The sequence below is a fragment of the Eleutherodactylus coqui genome, chromosome 5, assembly GCF_035609145.1.
Source record: "Eleutherodactylus coqui strain aEleCoq1 chromosome 5, aEleCoq1.hap1, whole genome shotgun sequence".
Classification (NCBI taxonomy): domain Eukaryota; kingdom Metazoa; phylum Chordata; class Amphibia; order Anura; family Eleutherodactylidae; genus Eleutherodactylus; species Eleutherodactylus coqui.
The window spans coordinates 44,583,088-44,604,906 of record NC_089841.1 but is presented as its reverse complement, the minus strand read 5'-3'; the positions used below and the strand labels follow the sequence as shown (position 1 = coordinate 44,604,906).

General features: G+C 45.6%; 1 protein-coding gene across 1 annotated transcript in view; it reads left to right on the top strand.

Annotated features, from left to right (window-relative positions):
• The window catches only part of EGFLAM (EGF like, fibronectin type III and laminin G domains), a 118,113-nt gene that overhangs the window by 80,442 nt on the left and 15,852 nt on the right, over positions 1–21,819 (top strand). Inside the window, exons 9-17 of the mRNA XM_066602407.1 lie at positions 6,935–7,301; positions 10,429–10,529; positions 11,790–11,890; positions 12,219–12,363; positions 14,098–14,287; positions 14,365–14,490; positions 19,259–19,502; positions 21,120–21,231; positions 21,685–21,801. Coding sequence (XP_066458504.1) covers positions 6,935–7,301; positions 10,429–10,529; positions 11,790–11,890; positions 12,219–12,363; positions 14,098–14,287; positions 14,365–14,490; positions 19,259–19,502; positions 21,120–21,231; positions 21,685–21,801 — 1,503 coding nt within the window. The remainder of the gene's footprint in view (positions 1–6,934; positions 7,302–10,428; positions 10,530–11,789; positions 11,891–12,218; positions 12,364–14,097; positions 14,288–14,364; positions 14,491–19,258; positions 19,503–21,119; positions 21,232–21,684; positions 21,802–21,819) is intronic.

The window sequence follows — 21,819 nt, the reverse complement described above, 5'->3', positions numbered from 1 at the left end:
GCACACTGATGAGGGGCAATCACCCGAAACAGCTGTCTGTGCATGGTTTTCTGTCTTTGTTTCCTATTCCCAATCACTGATAAGACTTGTTATAAAGTCACTTTGATTTGAAGGAAGGCTGGCTTCCAATAGATGGCGCTGCAAAGGTATTTTTCCATCTTTCTTATTTACAGTAAATTATTTTACATTAGACCATGTCCCTTATACACTAAGCAATGTCCTGTGCTGCTTCTCACAGTAATAGTGCCTGTTACTGATACTCTCATCGTAATATTGCCCTCAGTGACCTTCTCGCACTAATAGTGCCCTGTAGTGAAGCCTTCACAGTAATAGTGCCCCTTAGTGACTCCCTCACAGTAATAGTTCCTCTCAGTGACTTCCTCACAGTAATAAAGCCCCTCAGTGAGCTACTCACAGTAATAATGCCACTTTGTGTCCCTTTCACAGTAATAGTGACCCTCAGTGACCTCCTCAGTAATAGTGCCCCTCAGTGACCTCCTCAGTAATAGTGCCTCTCAGTGACCACCTCAGTAATAGTGCCTCTCGGTGACCTCCTCAGTAATAGTGCCTCTCAGTGATCTCCTCAGTAATAGTGCCTCTCAGTGACCTCCTCAGTAATAGTGCCTCTCAGTGACCTCCTCAGTAATAGTGCCCCTCAGTGACCTCCTCAGTAATAGTGCCCCTCAGTGACCTCCTCAGTAATAGTGCCTCTCGGTGACCTCCTCAGTAATAGTGCCTCTCAGTGATCTCCTCAGTAATAGTGCCTCTCAGTGACCTCCTCAGTAATAGTGCCTCTCAGTGACCTCCTCAGTAATAGTGACCCTCAGTGACCTCCTCAGTAATAGTGCCTCTCAGTGACCTCCTCAGTAATAGTGCCCCTCAGTGACCCCCCTCACAGTAATAGTTCCTCTTAGTCACTCTCGCACAGTAATAATACTCCTCAGTGACCCCTCACAGTTTTAATACCACTTTGTGTCCCTCTCACAGTAATAATGCCCCTGAGTGACCTCCACAGTAATAGTGCCCCTGAGTGACTACCTCGGTGACCTCTTATTGCAATAGTACCTTTCAGTGACCCTCCCCTATTCTAATGCCCCTCAGTGATCTTCACACAGTCATAGTTTCCCCTCCTCACAGTAATAGTGCCCCTCAGAGACCCTCTCACCATACTAATACCCCTCAGTGATCTCCATTCAGTGATAGTGCCACCCCACAGTAATGGTTCCCCTCAATAATGTCCTCACAGTAACAGTATACCTCAGTGACTCTGTCATGTAAATAGTGCCTCTCAGTGACCGCCTCAGTAATTGTGCCCTCCAGTGGCTCCTCACAGTAATGGTGCCCCTCAGTGATACCCTCACATTAATATTGCCTCTCAGTGACTCCCTTATACTAAAAGTGAACACTGCGGTAATTGCGCCCCTCGGTGACCTCCTCATAGTAATAGTGCCACTTAGCGACTCCCCCCACATATACACAGTAAGGCGGAAATGCTGCTAAATGTCCGCAGTGGAAATTTCCACTGCAAATTCGGCAATATTTCTGCATCCGAGTCAAAATCTGCAACATTGGTGCAGAGTGTAACTTGATATCAGCCGCTTATCTGCAGCTGATTTCAGAAGATGCAGCGCCCGCCTCCGAAGTCTTTGGCTGTCAGTGCACTCTGTCACCTGATGGTCTGCACTGAGCGCAGAGCCGCTGGTCATGTGATGGTATTGAGGGTCCTGGCAGCCGAAGACATCGGAGGGGAGCGCTGCATTTGAGTCAAAATCCTCACCAATTGTGCTGATATTAACTCTGTTTTGGATGCAGAAATGCCATGGATATTTTGCAGCATCACCTCCCCATGTGAACAGAGCCTAATATTTCTTGGCGCATGCCCACCTAATTATAATGTGAAATGCTGATGCTCTGAAGAGACCCCAAACACCAGACCCCAGACCCCGGACCCCACCCCCCAGACCCCAGACACCATACTTGCTGATATACAGTTTGCAAGAGACGATATTATGTAAAACAAGATTTCTTATCGGCGCGGCGCCCATAAGGTGGACACAGAACAGGGAAGCCGGGAGTTCCCTAATTATAATGACTAATGGTTAACTTGACATGAACTCAGAGTTATGGCGACAGGTCAGCAGGAAGGAGGAAGAGTCTTATCTCCACCAAGGAATGTAAAACCACAGCTGGGGCTACAAAAACTTCCACTAATTAGTCTCAGAACAGGAAATTGGCTTCATGAGGAAACTACAGGCTTTGCCATGGAGAGTAGGCCGACACCACTCTCTAATGAAAACTGCCTGAGGGTGCGTTCACACGAGCGCATAAACGGCGCGTTTTTGCGACCAAACGTATATACGTGACCATCTGAGGCAATGGTTTCGAATGTATTCGTTCACATGGGCGATTTTACGGCGCGTAAAAACGGCAACCCGAAAAAAAAAACGGAACATATGCGACCGAAATACGCGCCAACGCATATTGGATGGCCGAAAAGATAGTTTGCAAAGTAGGAACAAACGAAAATACGCTTTCTAGCTCTGGTCGTGATCGGCGAAAAACGTTCTCTCCGGCGATTAAACGTTGCGCTCGTGCGAACGTAAATACGGCTACGCTCGTGTGAATGCACCCTGAAGGAAAATCTTTTTTGTTGCCCATAGCAACCAATTACAGTGCAGCTTTCATTTTACCTCAGCAGGTTAAGAGCTGCAAGATGCGCTGTTATTGGTTGCTATGAGCACCAGAGATTTCCTAGACTGCTTTCATAAAAGTGTGGTGCCCATAGCAACCAATCACAGCACAGCTGTCATCTCTTATGCTGCTGAGGTAGAAGGAAGCTGCGCAGTGATTGGTTGCTATGGGCAACAAAAAATTTTTTCTTTTCGACAGTGTGGTGCCGGCCTTCTCTTTCATGGCCCGGCCTGTAGGTGCCGACTTCAGAATATATGTTCATATTAAAGCTTTGAATTATAAATGAGGATATATAATGGCTATATGTAATATGGATATATAGATTAAGATTAAATGTGTGTACCAAAATCACAGGTTATCACCTGTCCACAGGCAGGATAGGGATAACTTACTAATCATTAGGGGTCTCACCACTGACACCCTCGCCGATCTCGAGAACAGGGAAGCCATGTCCTCCCCCTCAGCCTATCACTACAAGGCTGCTTCTTCCTCTGCAGTGACATCAGAATGAATGCAGCGCTGGTGAGAATGTGCCATTGGCGCTCCAGTCGTTTCAATGAGGCTGATGGAAATACCCAAGTGGGTGCCACTCCGCTATTGCTGGCAGTCACATTGAAAATGAATGGTGCGCCAGTGCGCTTGCACAACCAGCACTCCATTCAGTCTCCTCCTCTCTGCGGGGGTGCATTAAGCCCACAGTGAGGGAAACAGGACCCCCATTGTTGGGATTAGTGGGGATCTCAGCAGTGAGACCCCCACTGATCAGCATGTTATCCCCTATTTTGTGTACAGGGGATAATATACGATTCTGGTACAACCCCTTTAAGGCCACGTTCCCATGGGACGGAAATCCAGCAGAATGTCCGCAGTTGGACCGCAGGGAAATTCTGCGAGATTTCCGCAACGGAAAGGCAGCTTAAAAAATCGTGCAAGTTTGAAGTGACTTGTCAATCTGTATTCCCCATAGAGAGGAGATAGCCCACAGCAGAGACGGCGATACAATTGACGGGGATTTGAATTTTGTGCGGCATGTCAGTTTCAGCGCGGCTTGGCGTGGATGAGAAATTTTGCTAATTTTGTCCACTTTGCTGCTTAGGCTCAGGTTTAAGATTGCAGGTGGAATTTCCATGTGGAAAGTCCGCACAGAAATTCCTCCCCATGTGAACCCAGCCTAAGGCCGCCTACACACGGGCGGAAATCCCGCGGCGGGATTTTCCGCGGGATTTCCGCCACTGAAAGCCTGCATAGGAGTGCATTACAATACGCACTCCTATGCAGACGGCTGCGGTTTGGCCGCAAGAAATGTCGCGCGGCAAACAAACCGCGGGATGTCCTATTTCTGTGCGGGGCTCGCAGAGCCTCGCACAGAAACGTCACTCACCTGGCCGCCGGCTCCGGTCTGCACATGCGCCGGCAGCCGGCACATGAAAGAGCCGGGGCCGCCGAGTGCGGGTGAGTACGCGCTCGTCCCTGCAGGCGCTGGGGTCGGGTCCCGCGGCGAGAATTCTCGCCGCCGGATCCGACCCGCCCGTCTGCAGGCAGCCTAACACTGATACATATATATGCTATACAATAACATGCTTACATTTCTTCCACAAGTTAGTTGCAGCTGTGAAAGATCTGCAGCAGGAACAGAAGTTAGGACTCTTTTACACAGGTCGGTAAATCGTTCATATTTCTGCATTTAGCGGAAATCTGAACCATTATCTGTCTGTGTAAATGCTTGTCCCAACTGAATGACCAACGAAGATTTGGTCTCTTCTCATTTGTCACTTAGTTTCTGCGTGCAGAAAACTGAATGATGTATCTATCAGTGTAAACAGGCAGTCACTCACTTATAAACTACTGCCTGTTTACTGTGAATGGCGAGCAGGTGCAATGATCCCCGACCCGCTCTAGCTCCATTCACTGACCTGTGAAAAAAGCACAGGAGCGATCAACACTGGGACGACCTGTCCGGCATGCGCACCCCACAGGCCGCCCTGTGTAAAAGGGCCCTTATTTCTACAAACACATATAGAGCGATACTAATGCCAACAACATATACTGTATTCAATACCATGAAAAATGTTTGAAATCTACCCCCAATTCCTGAGAACCAGTTTGCTAAAGTGAGGTTACTTAAAGTGATAAATAAAGAAGTGAATACGCACACAAGGTACTAAAGGATATAATCAAAGAGAGATCTAAAAATATAGTATACAAGATATGAAAAGATACACTATCCTACCAAAAGTAATTGGACATCTGAGCAAAAAACAAAAGTAGTATGTATTTCCACATGTTAATACTTAGTGGGGCTCCTTTGGCCAAAATGAAATCGGATATTCTCTGTGGCAGACTTTCTACTAACATCTAATATACTTCAGCTGGTATTTCCCTCTATTCATCCTGCAAATGTCTGGCAAGTTCTTTCAAAGAAGATGGATTGGCCCGTCTACAGTGGCGCAAGGAGCGTTGTCATTGGACAGTTGAGCAATGGAAGAATGTTCTATGGAGGGACAAATCACGTTACTCCGTCTTCACATCAGATGGACGTACCTGGTGTGGAGGAGACTGGGGAATACCTTTTGCCTGAGTGTGTTATAGCAACAATTAAGTACAGCAAAGGTTCCGTTATGGTTTGTGGATGGTTTACGTGGCATGGTCCCCATCCGTTGGCTGTAGTGACAAGAACTATGAACACAGAGGTGTACCCTGACATTCTACACAATAATGTGCTGCCCATAGAGATGAGCGAACACGCTCGGATAAGTCAGTTACTCGAGCGAGCCTTGCTCTTCTCGAGTAAATGCATTCTTATCTGAGAGTGCTCGGGGGGCAGCGGGGGGGGGGGGGGGGGGGGAGAGAGAGGTCTATCCCCCACTATTCCCTGCCGCATGCTCGGACAAGAATGCAGTTACTTGAGAAGAGCGAGGCTCGCTCAAGTAACTGACTTATCTGAGCGTGCTCGCTCATCCCCAGCTGCCCACAATGTGGCAATACTCTGGGAATGGTCAGCCATACTTACAACAAGACAATGTACCTTGTCACAGATCCAACACTTATGTTGGTTTGAGGGTATGGATGTTCCATGATTGGACTGGATGCACAGAGTCCCAACTCGAACCCAACTGAACATCTTTGAGACAAACTGGAACGTTGAGTCAGGAAATATGAACAGCGTCCATCTGCTTTGAAAGAATTTGCAGGCGTTTGCAGGATGAATGAAGGGAAATGCCAGCTGGAGTGTATCAGACATTAGTAGAAAGTATGCCATGGAGAGTATCTGATGTCATTAGGGCCAATGGAGCCTATTTTTTTCGTTTTATCATTACAAGTCCAGTTAAAGTTTGCTATATCTGTATGCTGTTTTTATGTAACTTCATCCCGACTGCTCCTGCGGTACATGTCTCTGGCATCCCTAGACTGTCCTCAAAATCTGGGACTGTCCTGCTGAATCTGGAACATTTGGGAGATGTGTATAACTGCGATCCTACCCAAAGTTGTGGGATCATATTTCTTCTCGTGACCCCCAGTCCTCCGAATTCGCCATTTTTGTACTGCTATGCAAATTAGCATAACTGGTCCAGAGGGTTTTTATTTGGAGGACTAGTTTGGGTTGTCTCCCCTTCATTGTCTCTAAGCACGCACCTTGGTTTTTTATTTATGTCTTGAGCTCCTTCGAGCTGGATATGATACTGTGCGTCCTACTCGCTGCGCATGTGTCATACTTCCAAAATTAGCGTATGCATAACTCGCATACATGTGTGGGCAGCATACTGCCCCACACATACACATAATTGTGATCAAAGTCCCTTTTTGAACTGTGCATGTGCCAGGTGGGGGTGGCAGAGGATAGCATGCTGGGGTAACATGACATCTACCTACCTGGATCCCAGCCAGATATTACTGTATGCATACTCTAGCTATGAAGCTATAGAGATCTGTAATCACTATTACGCACATGCACTGGATTCTAAACCCCTGAACATGTGCAGGACTTCATCTGCAGGAGTCAGAGGGGGTCGGATGTCAATCATATAACAGGAGATGTGGTCTGGAGAACTCGCTAACCACACCTCATTACCATACAGTGCAGGAAGACTTTGGGGACAGCATACTGGGGTACAGGAGCTCCGTTACATATGATTGGGCATCTAAGGAACATTATTTTTTTACACACTTTCCGACTGTGCACGTTATTTGGGGAGTCAAATTGTGGCTGTGGGATCCATCTAAGCCCATGTTAATGTCTCCACAGGTCAAACCACTTTCTCGCTTAACAGGAGGTAAGAAGAAGTTTGTGATAGATACTAAGATGGCGCCGGGGACCTACACGAAGATCATTCCTCTAAAAACGAGCACAACAGCTGACTCTGTAACGTTTAACTCCATGACCAAGCCAACAAGTCCTCCAATGACTGCCACTACCGCCACAACCACCACAGCTAGAGCCACCACCATAAGGACTGCTAGGAAAAATATGATGGTTTCTCCTCCTAGACTCTTCGACCTGACGTGTGAGGAAACCGTTTGCCCCGCCGACAGCTTCTGCCTTAATGATTACGACCGCGGGGGCTCACAATGCCACTGTAGTCTCGGGAAAGGAGGAGAGACGTGTCAACATGGTACGTTGATCGTTGGGTCTTTAGATGTTGAGTAAAATTCTTCGCTCTACTGCATTGTACTGATCTTGCGTTATGGGGTGTTTTCCTCTCCAGTTAGGTATGAAGCACATTTGTGAATTCTGCTCGTTTACTGTCAGCAGAGAGCAGTGCATTATGGGATTTCAGAATTTAGTTACACAGTTAAAAGGGTCGTCTTAATGAAGGCGACCCACTTAAGGCATATGGATCTCCTGTGTGGAAGTATTATGTGGCCATTAATCCCTTCCTGACAGCCGACTGTAAATGTACGGCAGATGCCTTGTGGGCTTGGCTCTCGAACCTACTGTATACTTAGCGGGTATTGCCTGTCTTTGACAGCTGACACCTAGTCACAATGGTGGGGATCAGGGATAACGTCGATCTTCACCATTAACCCCTTAGATTCCACTGGTAGTTCTGACAGCAGCATTAAGGATCAACAGAGGGAAGGGGTTCCTCTCTTAGCCGAGCAGCCTGCCTGCAACGAGATCATAAGCTGCTGTTCATTTACAATGGCAACCTGGGCCATTGTGGAAGCCCCATGGCTGCTGTTCTTGGCTTCTTATTAAACCCGGTCTGCGGCAGGGCTTAATAGGATGCCAGTAAAACTTCAGTGTACTGCAATATTGAAGTAATGCAGTACATTGTACATGTGATCAAACGATCACCAAATCAAGTCCTCCATAGGGATTAAAAATAAACTGTATAAATAAGATTAATATTTTTTTTTAGAAAGTTTATTTTATCACTAGATTTAAAAAAATATTAAAAGTTGTAAAAAACCTTTTTCCCAGTAATCGCATCAGAAAAAATATTTTTTTTAAAAATTAAAAATTGGAATCGCTGCATCTGTAAAAGTCCAAATTATAAAAAATATCACATTATTTATTTCGCACGATCAACGGCATAAAAAAATATATAAAATACCAGAATTGTACTTTTCTGGTCATCCTGTCTCCCAGAAAAATATTGAAGAAAAGACAACCAAAAAGTCTTAAATACTCTAAAATTGTAACAATCGAAACTGAAAGTTGTTGAGCACAAAACGAGACTTCACACGGCCCGATTGATGGAAAAGTAGAAACCTTACGGGGGTCAAACAATGGCGGGAGAAAGAAATTAAAGAAATACGTTCTTATTAAGTCTTTTATCTTCTAAGTAGTACCACATCGCTGTAATCGTACAGACCCAAAGAATAAATGTAATTTGTACTGCATCATGAACACCATAAATCTCCCCCCCCCCCCCCACACACCCCACCTTCCAAATGGGGAAATTTGAGTGTTATCTTTTTCATTTTGCCCCACTTAGTAATGTTTTCAAGTTTATGTGGTACATTAAGTGATTCCAATGAAAACTTCAACTCGTCCTGCAAAAAACCGCCCCTCGTGTAGGAAAAATTAAAAAAAAGGAAGAAGGGGTTAATGTCACCAATAATGATACACTATTTGTATGATTATTTTAGCACATTACGATGCTACACAATATGAGGGTTGGGTGGCATCAGTAGGTACCACACAGGGCATCTTCCAATGTAAACTGTAACTCTATAGAGGCAGAGAGGCAGCTGAAAGCTCCCGGGTCCCTGTGGATATCTGAGGCATAACCTTTAACTATTTCCTATCCAATTTGTATTCTGGTTTTCCTAGGGGCTTACTTTTTTTTCTGCTGTTATACAATGGCGCTGTATGCTGGCTAAAGCCAGTACTGCATGAGGTGACACGTTGGATAGGCTCTGACAGCAGAGAGGATGGCAATATACAGTAAGAGAACCCCGACGGACGTCTTCCAACATCGGAGCTGTACAGCCCTAAATCATAATGTCTTCAGAGGTCAGACAGTGGATTGGAAAGGGTTAAGGGCTTGTCCACACTGGCACTTTCATGTATGTTTCACATATGCGAGAGACATATATGAAAATAACATGTTAAAACACACAAAAACGTATGAAAGGCTAAATGTAGTCAAACAAATATACAGTTTGAGTGATTAGGTTTAAACCATTATAGCCTATGGATCCGTTAAACGCTTCATTTTCATCAATTTTTTGGGACAAAAAAAGTGTGTGTTTCAGGGATGAACATATACCATTGTGGATGGCCCCTAAATATGGTATATTACTTATAGTTCTGGTCCCGTTATATGGGGCAGAGAGACCTTTGAGCCCTCGGACAATAGAGACGGCTTCAACCACATCCATCATATGGGCAAGCTGTACAGGATCGTCAAAAACATCCAGTATGCCTCCGCTCCCATGAAGGATTGTCCAGTGGGGTCTGACGGTGACTGAAGGTCCTGTGCGTTTTTTTTAACTACCAGTTATCAACTGTTATCTCCAGAGGAAAGTTGCATTAAGTGAATGGTCAACCGTGTAATACACAGGTAGATTGGGCTCACTAGAGTGGATCCTCCTCATTCCAGCTCATATAAGGGGGCTCCACACTATGGTTTCCCTATGCCATCCATATATTCCTCTAAGGGTTATCTCAGGACACTGAGTTGTGCCCTGTCTTGCAGCACAGCCACATTTACGCGAATGTAATGAGTGACCTGATGGCACACATGCTTTTTATGAAATCAATGTGGGCATAGTGGCGGGTATTGGCTCTCCTACCACCTACAGGCACATTGTACTTACGAGGCATGCACACGACCTTCCCCGGAGCAGTTCCTCAATCAATGATGAACTGCATTGTACTATATAACAGAGATTAATGGGCAGCCATCACTGTTAACTAGTTACAGTCCACAATTATAGTCAATATCAAACCGGTCACCCACGTTCTTCCAGCTCTTGCCAAGTGGGCAGTGACCCGGCTTTCCTGGATTCCTGACTAGCTATGTAGGACTGTGGATGTGTCAGTGGAGAATTAAGCAGTTATATCTAAGTTGTATCTAAACTTTCCGAGAAGTAGAGGTACACATCAGGTAAATGTCAGCCAAAGTACAATCTGTGTGTAGATTTGTGTTATAATTTACACACGATTTTACCGTAAATCAGTCAGGTAAGATGCCACGCCCCGTCCGCGAGGCACCACCCACCTACTTTTTTTTTACAGTAGCAAAATTCCAAAAATGGGCAAATTTCTAACAAAATTCTCTTTTCCAGATATTAACGTTCAGTATCCTCAGTTTTACGGTCACTCTTATATGACATTTGAGCCCCTTAAAAATTCATACCAGACCTTCCAAATCACGGTGGAATTTAAGGTAAGTCTATAAGATGCGCCATTTTAGAAACAGCCGCCTCAGGGTTAGAGATTCCACTTTTTATTGAACAGTTACAATGAATGGCCCCTTTATTAGAGCCCCCCATCTAGTAGCACGTTGGACTCCTTTGGCTATTCATCGTGGGGTAGATTCCACTGGGTGATAGAATTGTTCTGCAGGAATATCGGCCCCTGCGGACAGGAAGCTTCTTGTCGTTGCCGCAGATTAGATGGAAGGGGTCATCGATCCATGCTCGATGAACTCTTGTAATGCCGGGGGTGAGTGGGGGGAGTTTTTCTTACAGCTCTGAGCTATTAGAACTTTTAAGCAGACACTGAGCAAGCAGGGAAAGCTGAGATATTTCCGCTCCGAAGCCTTCAGTCTTGTGAATTAGTATGGATGACTATAGACCTATATGTTATTGTCCTGATTTGTATTTCTGTGAATTCTGGATATTTTTAAATTCCTTTGAATATTATTAAAAGGGTTGTCCAGGATTAGAAAACCATGGCTGCTTCTCTTTCCAGAAACAGCGCCACCCTGTCCACAGGCTGTGTCTGGTATTGCAGCTCTTCGTCATTGAAGTGAATGGAGCCGAAGTGCGATGCCACGCGCAACATGTGGACAGGTGTGGTGCTGTTTTTGGAAGAAGGGAGAAAGCAGACATGTTTTTCGAATCCTTGACAACCCTACTGTTGCAGCCGTTCTGAGGTTCCCAGCTTGTCTTCAGGCCAGACCAGGGTTTAGCAGCATTCCTACCTCTCCTGGAGCTGAGAGGTGTGGAGGTTGCAAGATTAATGTCAGTCAGCACCTGGTGCTAAGTAGCTCTGCTCCTATTTAAGCAGTGCTCACTGTTACTCCAGTGCTGGTCAATGATTCACTGCAGTTCTATGTTGGACAGTGACAGTGCAACACACAGAGGTGGAAGCTTTGCATCTTAAAGCTAAGTGCTTTGCTGTTTTGGTTTGGTTTTTGTTTTCCTTTTGGTTTTGTGCTAGGGCCCACAGTGAGGGACTGGTCAGTGGCCCAGGTTCGAGTGCAGGCTCGCACTTATCAGCGCGGTCGGTCTGCCGAGTAGGCAGGGCCCCGTCCCGGGTTAGGGGACGATAGGGAGGGCATTCCCCTTTAGTTTTTGTTTCCTTTTGCACAGTTGTGCCTTTGTTTTATGTTATTGAGGTTGCACGTTCTTAAGACGCAACACCTACATGGTTTATGATCTGATTCGTGGGCAGAACCTCATGTGTCCCTCTTGGTCTTCAGGCCGAAGGTGATGATGGCTTACTGCTCTACTGTGGTGAAAATGAGTACGGTCGGGGAGACTTTATGTCATTGGCCATTATTCGGAGGAGCGTCCAGTTCCGGTAAGCCCCTTAGAGAAGACATTGTGCAACTTATTGCAGGTTTACTTTAACCCCGTCCTACCCAGGTCCTTATTTGTCTATTCATTTACATTCATTTTCCTCCCCTCTTTCCGTTTTTTACGCATCAGTGCCCAACAGTTCTAGAAAAAATTAGTCTCTTTCAGTATTTTTTTACATGCAAGACCATAAATACAGATGACCCAAATATGTAAAAAACCAATGCACACAATGCACATCGCTGTCACATGGACACATGCACACAGTGAGATCGGACAGTGCGTGGATTGGTGGTCTCATATCTGTGTACTATTAACCTTTTCTCTTCCAGGTATAATTGCGGTACTGGGACTGCAGTAATCACAAGTGACAGTAAGATCAAGCCCGGCACTTGGCACATTGTAACGCTGTACAGAGAAGGTCTGAATGGATGGGTCAAGCTGGATAACAGTGTCGCAGTGTCTGGGAAATCACCGGTAAGATATCTGAAGCACAGCCGGTTCAACGCCTAAGTATAAAAGTTTGTGGCCGGATCACCAATTTTCAGGGGAGAGATCATATAAGCCCAATATCAGTGCAGTACTGGGTCCAAATAATACAGTGCCCAGAACACAGTGCTGTACAGTGCTAAGAACTGTCACCACATAGTGCTAACAGGACGAGGACGTCTATAGAGCAGGGGTGTTCAACTAGTATTTGTAAAGGTCCGCTTACCTGGGTCTACTGTCAGCTGAAGGTCCGGCAAACTCAGGTAATGATGGTTACACAAGGCACGTAATTATAATTAAATATAGATTTTGGTACCATTACAGCAATAACAAATATGTATATACTTTTTTCTTCTTACTTTGGCTCTATAGAACACTTTTCATGGAACTTGCAGAGCCACATGAATGTATGATCCACACGATCCTACCAAAAGTGATTGGACACCTGAGCAAGAATCACAAGCAGTATTTATTTCCATATGTCAACACTTAGTGGGGCTTCTTTGGCCCTAATGACATCAGGTACTCTCCATGAATTCTAATGACATCGGATATACTTTATACTAATGTATGATATACTTCAGCTGGTATTTCCCTCCATTCATCCTGCAAACGTCCGGCGAGTTCTCTTAAAGAAGATGGACACTGTTCATGTTTCCTGACCCAACATTCCAGTTCCTCCCAAAGATGTTCAGTAGGTTCAGGTTGGGACTCTGTGCAGCCGGTCCAATCCTGGAACATCAATATCCTCAAACGAACGTAAAACAGTGTTGGATTTGTGACAAGGCGCTTTGTCTTGTTGGAAGTATGGCTGACCATTCTCAAAGTATTGCCACATTGTGGGCAGTACATTATTGTCTATAATATCAGGGTACACCTTCCTGTTCATGGGTCTTGTCACTACAAGCAACAGACCATGTCACGTAACACATCCCCAGACCGTAACGGAACCTCTGCGGTACTTAACTGTTGTATAACACACCCAGGCAAAAGGCATTTCCCAGGCGTCCACAAACATCTAATGTGAAGACGGAGTATTGTGATTTGTTACTCCATATAATGTTCTTCCATTGCTCAACTGTTTAATGACAACACTCCTTGCACCATTGTAGACGAAACCATGCATCTTCTTTGAAAGAACTTGCCAGACATTTGCAGGATGAATGGAGGGAAATATCAGATGAAGTTTATCAACTGTTAGTAGAAAATATACCATGAAGAGTATCCGATTTCATTAGGAACGAAGGAACCCCACTGAGTATTTACATATGGAAATACAAACTACTTTTGATTCTTGCTCAGGTGTCCAATTACTTTTGATAGAATTGTGTATACAAGTCGTATGTATGTATGGATGGATGGAAAGATACTGTATATGGCTAGGGAGCGAGATGTAGAGAGCTTGAGAGTGAGATGTAGAAATAGTTAAATATGAGATGTAATAAAGTTTAACTTGACTCTTAATGCATTATAGTAACTTTCTGTGCCCCCATTATTTGCCACTTGAATAGTTGTTCAATGGCTTAAGATAAGACAGTTTGTCACAGAAAGTTATGACAGTCAAGTAAAACTTTGCTACATCTGTAGATCTCCCCCCTGTCCTACAGAACAGACTCAGGGTGACCAGCTGCACCCCCATGTCCCCTATATAATTAATACACGGCTATAGTAACGTGGCCTGACAGTATTATATTACAGGATATCTCTGCTCCCCTCCACCAGGGTCAGTACAGTAAGATCACCCTCCGGACCCCCTTCTATCTTGGAGGTGCCCCCAGCATCTACTGGCTGGTGAAATCAGCGGGGACCAACCGGGGGTTTAAAGGCTGCGTCCAGTCCCTGTCTGTGAATGGCAGGAATGTGGATATGAGGCAGTGGCCGCTGGGGAAGGCGGTGAGCGGAGCGGACGTGGGTGAGTTATGGTCATGTAATGTAGCCGTCCTCATTAATGAACTGCTCTGTTCTAACCTGCTCTTCCATTGGACCCAGGTGACTGCAGCATTGGGGTCTGTGACGAGGCCTCCTGTGTTAATGGCGGGACCTGCACCTCCAGATCAGCGGATTCCTACATGTGTCTGTGTCCTATTGGATTTCAGGGACGTCACTGTGAGGAAGGTGAGACTGACAAATGGGAGTGACCAGCCAGTAGTGCATTCATCCCATAGCAGGTTGAGGTGTGGTTCTAGTCATGAGCAAACTTTGGAAAAGTTGGGTTTACTCAGTTCGACGAATTTCGAAAAAAACTTTGGCTTGGTCCAAATTAGTTAAAACCAAACTGGAATTTCACCAATTTCCCCAAAACTGGTGTATGAGAGTGTCTAAGAACCATAAGAGCCTGGTGTCCAATGGGTGTAAGCGCATGTACGCCACGTATTTGCTCAATGGGTATTGTGGATTTGTATGAGCATGTGCATGTTTTACTGTAATTGTGAGCAAACTCATTGAAATCATTGGGTTCTATTCACTGTGCAAATATGTTTGTGTGACAAACATTGGGGGTCCCCGAGGGCGGGCTGCAGAAAATCTTATTTCCGTGTGTTTCCGCATTAAGGAATTCTGCCTGTAAAACCTGCATTAAAATCCACGTCTTTTTGCAGCGCGGATCTGCTTGTGGAATTTACCCTGTCAATGGGCAAAATCCGCATTCAGGCTTTTGAAGTGGAAACGACTGGGAAGCTAAAAAGTAGCGATTATATTATTCCTTGATGCGGAAACGCACGGAAACTAGATTGTCCATGTTGAAATTCCACCTGCAGATTTTGCCCACTGATAGAAAAGATGTGGATTTTAGAGGTGACATTTCAGTAATTTTTCCACTGTGAACTGCGTCGTGTGAACGCGGGCGGACTTCTGCTTAAACCCTTTCCAATCCAATTTCTATCCTGGTTTTCCTAGGGCCTTACTCTTTTTCTGCCGTTATACAACAGCGCTATCTGCTGGCTAAAGCCAGTACTGCATGAGGTGACATGTTGGATAGGCTCCGACAGCAGAGAGGCTGGCAATATACAGTAAGAGAACCCCGATGGGCGTTTTCCAACATCAGATCTGTACAGCCTTAAATCATAATGTCTTCAGAGGTCAGACAGTGGATTGGAAAGGGTTAAAATCCAAAGAGCTCAGTTTGAGTTTGGATGCAGAACTGCAGGCTGATATAAGCCATTTTCATTCTGCATCAAAATCCATACGGGGCTTTGCGGATTTTGGTGCAGAATTTAAACAGTAGTTTAGGTGGTGGGACCCCCGCGGCGGTCATACTACTACTGATCTGCAGAACCTAAAGACTCTATCCTGACGAGTTCTTCTGCATCCGTGGTGTGACATCCTCTCCCCATCCTCCCACACACACACACGTAAACGCGGACACAGAAGAGAACATGAGGCCCAGCGCCCCTTTTTAGGGGATATGAAGAGCGTTTTCTAAACCAGACACCCCATTAAATGAGGAGTATTTGGCTGAGGAACAAAGCATCGCACATAACTGATAACCGGGAACAGAAGACAAGTTCTCACTCCGTTGCTTCCTTCTTCTTCCAAAGGATTTGCTAAGTGTTCTCAGGCCCGTCCGCTGAGGTCTCCATTAACCCTCTCAGTACCTTCACACTACTGTATTTGCTCCACTTCAGGAGGTCCTGACTGTGGGTCAGGGGTTATTTTTGATCCCCCCCCTTTAGCCCCCCAATACGGAAAACAAGTGATAACAATCCAACCACAGAGAGTAGTGATAACAGATGGGCTCTGTTTATATATGTGACGTAACCCCTTCATGTACACGGACAGGGTATTCTGACCTTAAAGGGGTTTTCTGGTTTTACCTAAACAAAGTGTAATCTCTGTATAAATGAAAAGTTCTACAACTTTCTAATATACTTTATGTTTCAATTCTTCACCAATTTCAAGCTCTCTGTTAGCTAGTCCTGCTCTCAGCTGAGAAGTGGATACAATTGTATCCAGTGTACACAATGCTCTGTGAGCTAAACAGCTCGGACTCCAGACTGATACATTGTACATAGCTAGTAGAGATGAGCGAACGCACTCGTCCGAGCTTGATATTCGTGCGAATATTAGGGTGTTCGGGATGCTCGTTACTCTTAACGAGTACCACGCGGTGTTCGGGTTACTTTCACTTTCCTGTCTGAGACGTTAGCGCGCTTTTCTGGCCAATTGAAAGACAGGGAAGGCATTACAACTTCCCCCTGCAACGTTTAAGCCCTATACCACCCCCCTGCTGTGAGTGGCTGGGGAGATAAGGTGTCACCCGAGTATTGAAATCTGCCCTTCCCGCGGCTCGCTACGGATGTATTCTGACATTAGTTCAGGGAAAGTGGTATCGTGTTGGAGCTGCTATAGGGAGAGTGTTAGGTGTATTGTAGGCTTCAAGAACCCCAACGGTCCTTCTAAAGACCATAAATCGTCTCTATATGCGCTCAGTGGGGCCGGCGGCAGCAGCGCCGACCCCATTGAGAACATATAGAAGACAAATCCTTCTTTTCTGCCACAGCTGTAACAGCTGTAGCAGAGAAGAACGATGTTAGCCCATTGAATTCAATGGAACCAGCAATACAGCATGTTCCACTGAATGCAATGGGCTGCCGGCGATCGCAGGATGAATGGTCGGGAAGGGGGGGTTAAATATATAACCCCTTCCCTGCAATTCATCCAGAAATGTGATACACTAAAAATATATACCGGCGTATAAGGCGACCGGGCGTATAAGACGACCCCCCAACTGTCACCTTATACGCCGGCAATACAGTGGAGCAAAGAATAAAAAGCATTACTCACTTCTTCAGACGATCTGCGCCGCTCCTGTAGACTGTCACTCCTTCCTGGTGTTCTGCGGTGCTCCTGCAGGCTGTCGCTCCCTCCTGGTTCCCGGCAGAGCATTGCTTTCTCTACGAAAGGCTTTAAATCCACGCCTCCAGAAACACACGTGCCTTCAGCCAATCACAGCCAATGATGTGATGTCATTGAATTGCTGTGATTGGCTGTGTTTCTGGAGGCGGGGATTTCAAGCCTTTCATAGAGAAAGCTTTAGTCCGTGGACCAGGAAGGAGTGACAGTCTGCAGGAGCGGCGCAGATCGTCTGAAGAAGTAAGTAATGCTTTTTATTCTTTGCTCCACTGTATTACCGGCGTATAAGGTGACAGTTGGGGGGTCGTCTTATACGCCCCGTCGCCTTATACGCCGGTATATATTTTTAGTGTATCACATTTCTGGATGAATTGCAGGGAAGGGGTTATATATTTAACCCCTTCCCGACCATTCATCCTGCGATCGCCGGCAGCCCATTGCATTCAGTGGAACCTGCTGTATTGCTGGTTCCATTGAATTCAATGGGCTAACATCGTTCTTCTCTGCTACAGCTGTTACAGCTGTGCCAGAGGAGAACGATCTTTACGCTGACAGTGCGGGGGGGGTGGGGGGGCACTCTTGCCATTATTGTGGCTTAATAGTGGGACCTGGGAACTTGAGATGCAGCCCAACATGTAGCCCCTCGCCTGCCCTATCCGTTGCTGTGTCGTTCCCATCACTTTCTTGAATTGCCCAGATTTTCACACATGAAAACCTTAGCGAGCATCGGCGAAATACAAAAATGCTCCGGTCGCCCATTGACTTCAATGGGGTTCGTTACTCGAAACGAACCCTCGAGCATTGCGAAAATTTCGTGCCGAGTAACGAGCACCCGAGCATTTTGGTGTTCGCTCATCTCTAATAGCTAGTCCTGCTCTCAGCTGAGAAGTAGATACAATTGTATCCAGTGTAGACAATGCTCTGTGAGCTAAACAGCCCAGACCCCAGACTGATACATTGTACATACCTAGTCCTGCTCTCAGCTGAGAAGTAGATACAATTGTATCCAGTGTAGACAATGCTCTGTGAGCTAAACAGCCCGGACTCCAAACTGATACATTGTACATAGCTGGTGCTGCTCTCAGCTGGGAAGTGATACAATGTATAATGTATCAGTCTGGAGTCCAGGCTGTTTAGCTCACAGAGCATTGTCCAAACTTGATACAATTGTATCCACTACTCAGTTGAGAGCATTACTAGCTGTGTACAATGTATCAGTCTGGAGTCCCGGCTTTTTAGCTCACAGAGCATTGTCAACACTGGGTACAATTGTATCTACTTCTTAGCTGAGAACAGGACTAGCTATGTATGGGGTTGCTGCCTCTTAATTGAAGCAACAGCGTTCTCATTCACTGACAGCAAACACATCTTGAAAATGATGAGGAAATGATACATAAAGTATATTAGAAAATTGTAGAACTTTTCATATATACTCTGAATAAGCCTACTGGAAAATCTGTTTAACATTGGTTGCCCAGCAGAGGCCCCACCCCTGAGCCCATAAGCTGAAGGGGCCGTGGTGATTGCTGGTTCCTTGCTGCCCCTAGGGGTTTTCCCTGTTATAAAATAATGTCAACAGGACTGATAAGTGGGTAAAACTAAGAAAAAAAACTAAAAACTTTTAAATGTCCTGATGGTGCAGCCCCAACGCTCCACTCCCAGAAGTATCTGCACGGTCACATGAACAATAAATGCCATGTAACCACTACAGGAGCTTCCAGGAACACAGTAGTGACACTCAATTGATGGGACATGTCACATTTTTCATTCTTTTACCCACAAGCCCCCTCACCATATTAAAAAAAAAAAACAGAAAACCTCTTTTATCTCTTACCACACACAATGCCATTAGGCTTTAAGTACATTAAAGAGATTGTACAGGCTGAGAAAAACATGGCCGCTTTCTTTCAAATACAGCGCCACATCTGTCCACAGGTTGTTTTCGGTATTGTAGCTCATCCCGATATTTATGGAAGAATGCAGCCATGTTTACCGCCTCTTTAAGTTGATGCGTATTTGTTTCTCCTTGCAGCGTTCATCCTGGCTATCCCCCAGTTCAATGAGTCCACCCGCTCCTTCGCTGTGACAAGATGGCCGTTTGAGCCGCACCATTACCTCTCATTTATGGAGTTTGACATGACATTCCGCCCGGACACAGAAGACGGCACCATCCTCTACAGCTATGACAATGACAGCAAAGACTTTATATCCATCACCATGGTCAACGGATATGTGGTCTTCAGGTTTGACTGCGGATCAGGAACAGCATTGATACGGTGAGCTGATGAGTTACTAAATAAGTCTGTGCACCACGGGGGAGGAGGTCTACTGTATGGTAGATAAAATTTTGTGTCCTCTATTTTACACGCAGTGAAATGCAGGGAGGTGAGTAGCACTCAAACCAGAAGTTAAATGGTTGTTTGGTATATGGTTAGTCCAGTTTGGAAAGTGGTGAGAAAAGGGGCAGAGCTTAGTGGGATTCCCCAATCCCCCGTAATCAGACATTTATGCCCTATCTTGCGGATACGGGATAAATGTCTTTAGTGGTAAAACTCTTTAACATCTCAGGTGCCCATTGCTGCCTCTAGAGGACTGATTTGTATACGGCTCCTTTTCAGGTGAATATATGCTGTATATACCACTATGTCAACAAAAGTATTGGCCCCCCACCAATTCTGTGCTGGTAGGTGAAGGAGAGGATCACACATCATATCCCAGTACAAAAACCATTAGCTACCAGGTGTAGAGCTGACAACGGGGTCTGCTGGTGGGATGCCACCAACCAATCAGTATGGGACATTGTAGAACTTTTGGACCTTCTAAAGTCCCCTGTTGGCAAATTGAAGCCATCCAGCTTATGTAATATAGCCACATATTGGGAGACCTCATAAATTGATAGAATGTGGACAACGAAGCCTTTTACCAGGCGTGAAGACATCACACACTTCATCTGCCCTCGCTCAGGGAGTCTCACAGGCCATTGGAATATCCATTAGCATCAGAGCCAGCCATAGGAAAGGGCATGTGAAGGGTCACCATGGACGAGCGGCTGCACACAACATCACTGCAGTGAATGCACAGCGGCGCCTGCGATGGGGCTTGGAGCGACGGACGCAAGTGTTGTGGACAGATGAATCACAGGACACCATTTTCCAATCAGATGGCCGCACTTGGGTGTGACGGTTGTCTGGAGAGTGGTTTCAATGAAGCTTGGAGGAGGTTCTGTTATGATGTTGGGTGTTTCTACTGGGAAGGACTAGGCTCATTGGTTATAGGGAAGCTCACCCTCAATGCCATTGGGTACAGAGACATTCCGGACAATGTGGCATCACCTACCCTGTAGCAATACTTTGGTACAGCTCCATGTCTCTACTAACATGACCGGGCACCATGCCATACGGCACGCAGTGTTAAGGTTTGGTTTGAAGAGCAGAACATCTGCAAACTTCATTGGCCGACCCAAAGTCCGGATCTCAATCCCATCAAAGATCTTTGGGATAAACTAGAATGCCGTATCTATACATGACCAACACATTCATCATCCCCTGGATCACTATCTGAAGATCTCCACTAGGAATGGAGGAAAATTCCTCCAGATACCTAGAAGTGGGCTAGGAGGGTTACTGCAGTCAAAGGTGACCCAACACTGGATGGAAAAATGTGACTAAAATCAAACTTTATCGCCTTCTATGTGCCTCCCAATACTTTTGTCAACACAGTGTAGTATAGCTATAAGTAGACCAGGCTCACCTCTGTGTGGGGGAGGGACAGCAATTATTTAGTATAAGTAGATTACACATATCATTGCTTTACTTATATAGAAATAGGGCATATGGAATGTCTTCTCCCCAGCGTTCTCTAGATTAACCCTGCACTTCTTTTTCAACCTTCAGAAGCGAAAAGCCTGTAAGCCTCGGCCAGTGGCATGAACTGCGAGTCTCTCGAACGGCTAAGAACGGTCTCTTACAGGTGGACAACCAGAAGCAAGTTGAAGGAATGTCAGAGGTTTGTATAAATACATTAAATTCTTACAGGGGTTTTCTGTAAAGAAAGCCTAAAGGTCTGATGGATGTGCGTCCCACCTCTGTGACCTGCTCCTACCTCTGGAGCTTCCGGCTCAATCCACACTGGCAGCAGATAGCCAGGGGTCCCGAATGTAAGACCCCCACCGCTGATGAACTATCCTGAGAATCCATCATCAATAGTTCAGTCCTGGGCAACCCCTTTACAGTCACTTTTTTGTCATGCACTTTTTTCCTACGCCAGCGCAAGATGCAAGAAATGTATCATATAACAGAACAAGAAGGCGGAAACACTAAAAGCGATGTGAATGAGCCCTGAGACCGTACTAGTACTGAGGTGTAAGAGCGTCCTCAGGGCTGTCTGCAGTCTCCACACTGGAAGTGCTGCTTTCCTAATAACAGCAAATATTGTAATATCACTTGATTTACATTTTAGGGCGGATTCACGCAGATCAAATGTAACCCCGACATCTATATCGGTGGTGTTCCTGATTACGACACGGTCAAGAAAAACTCTGGAGTCTTACGGCCGTTTAGTGGAAGCATTCAGAAAGTGAGTACCTTGCAAATG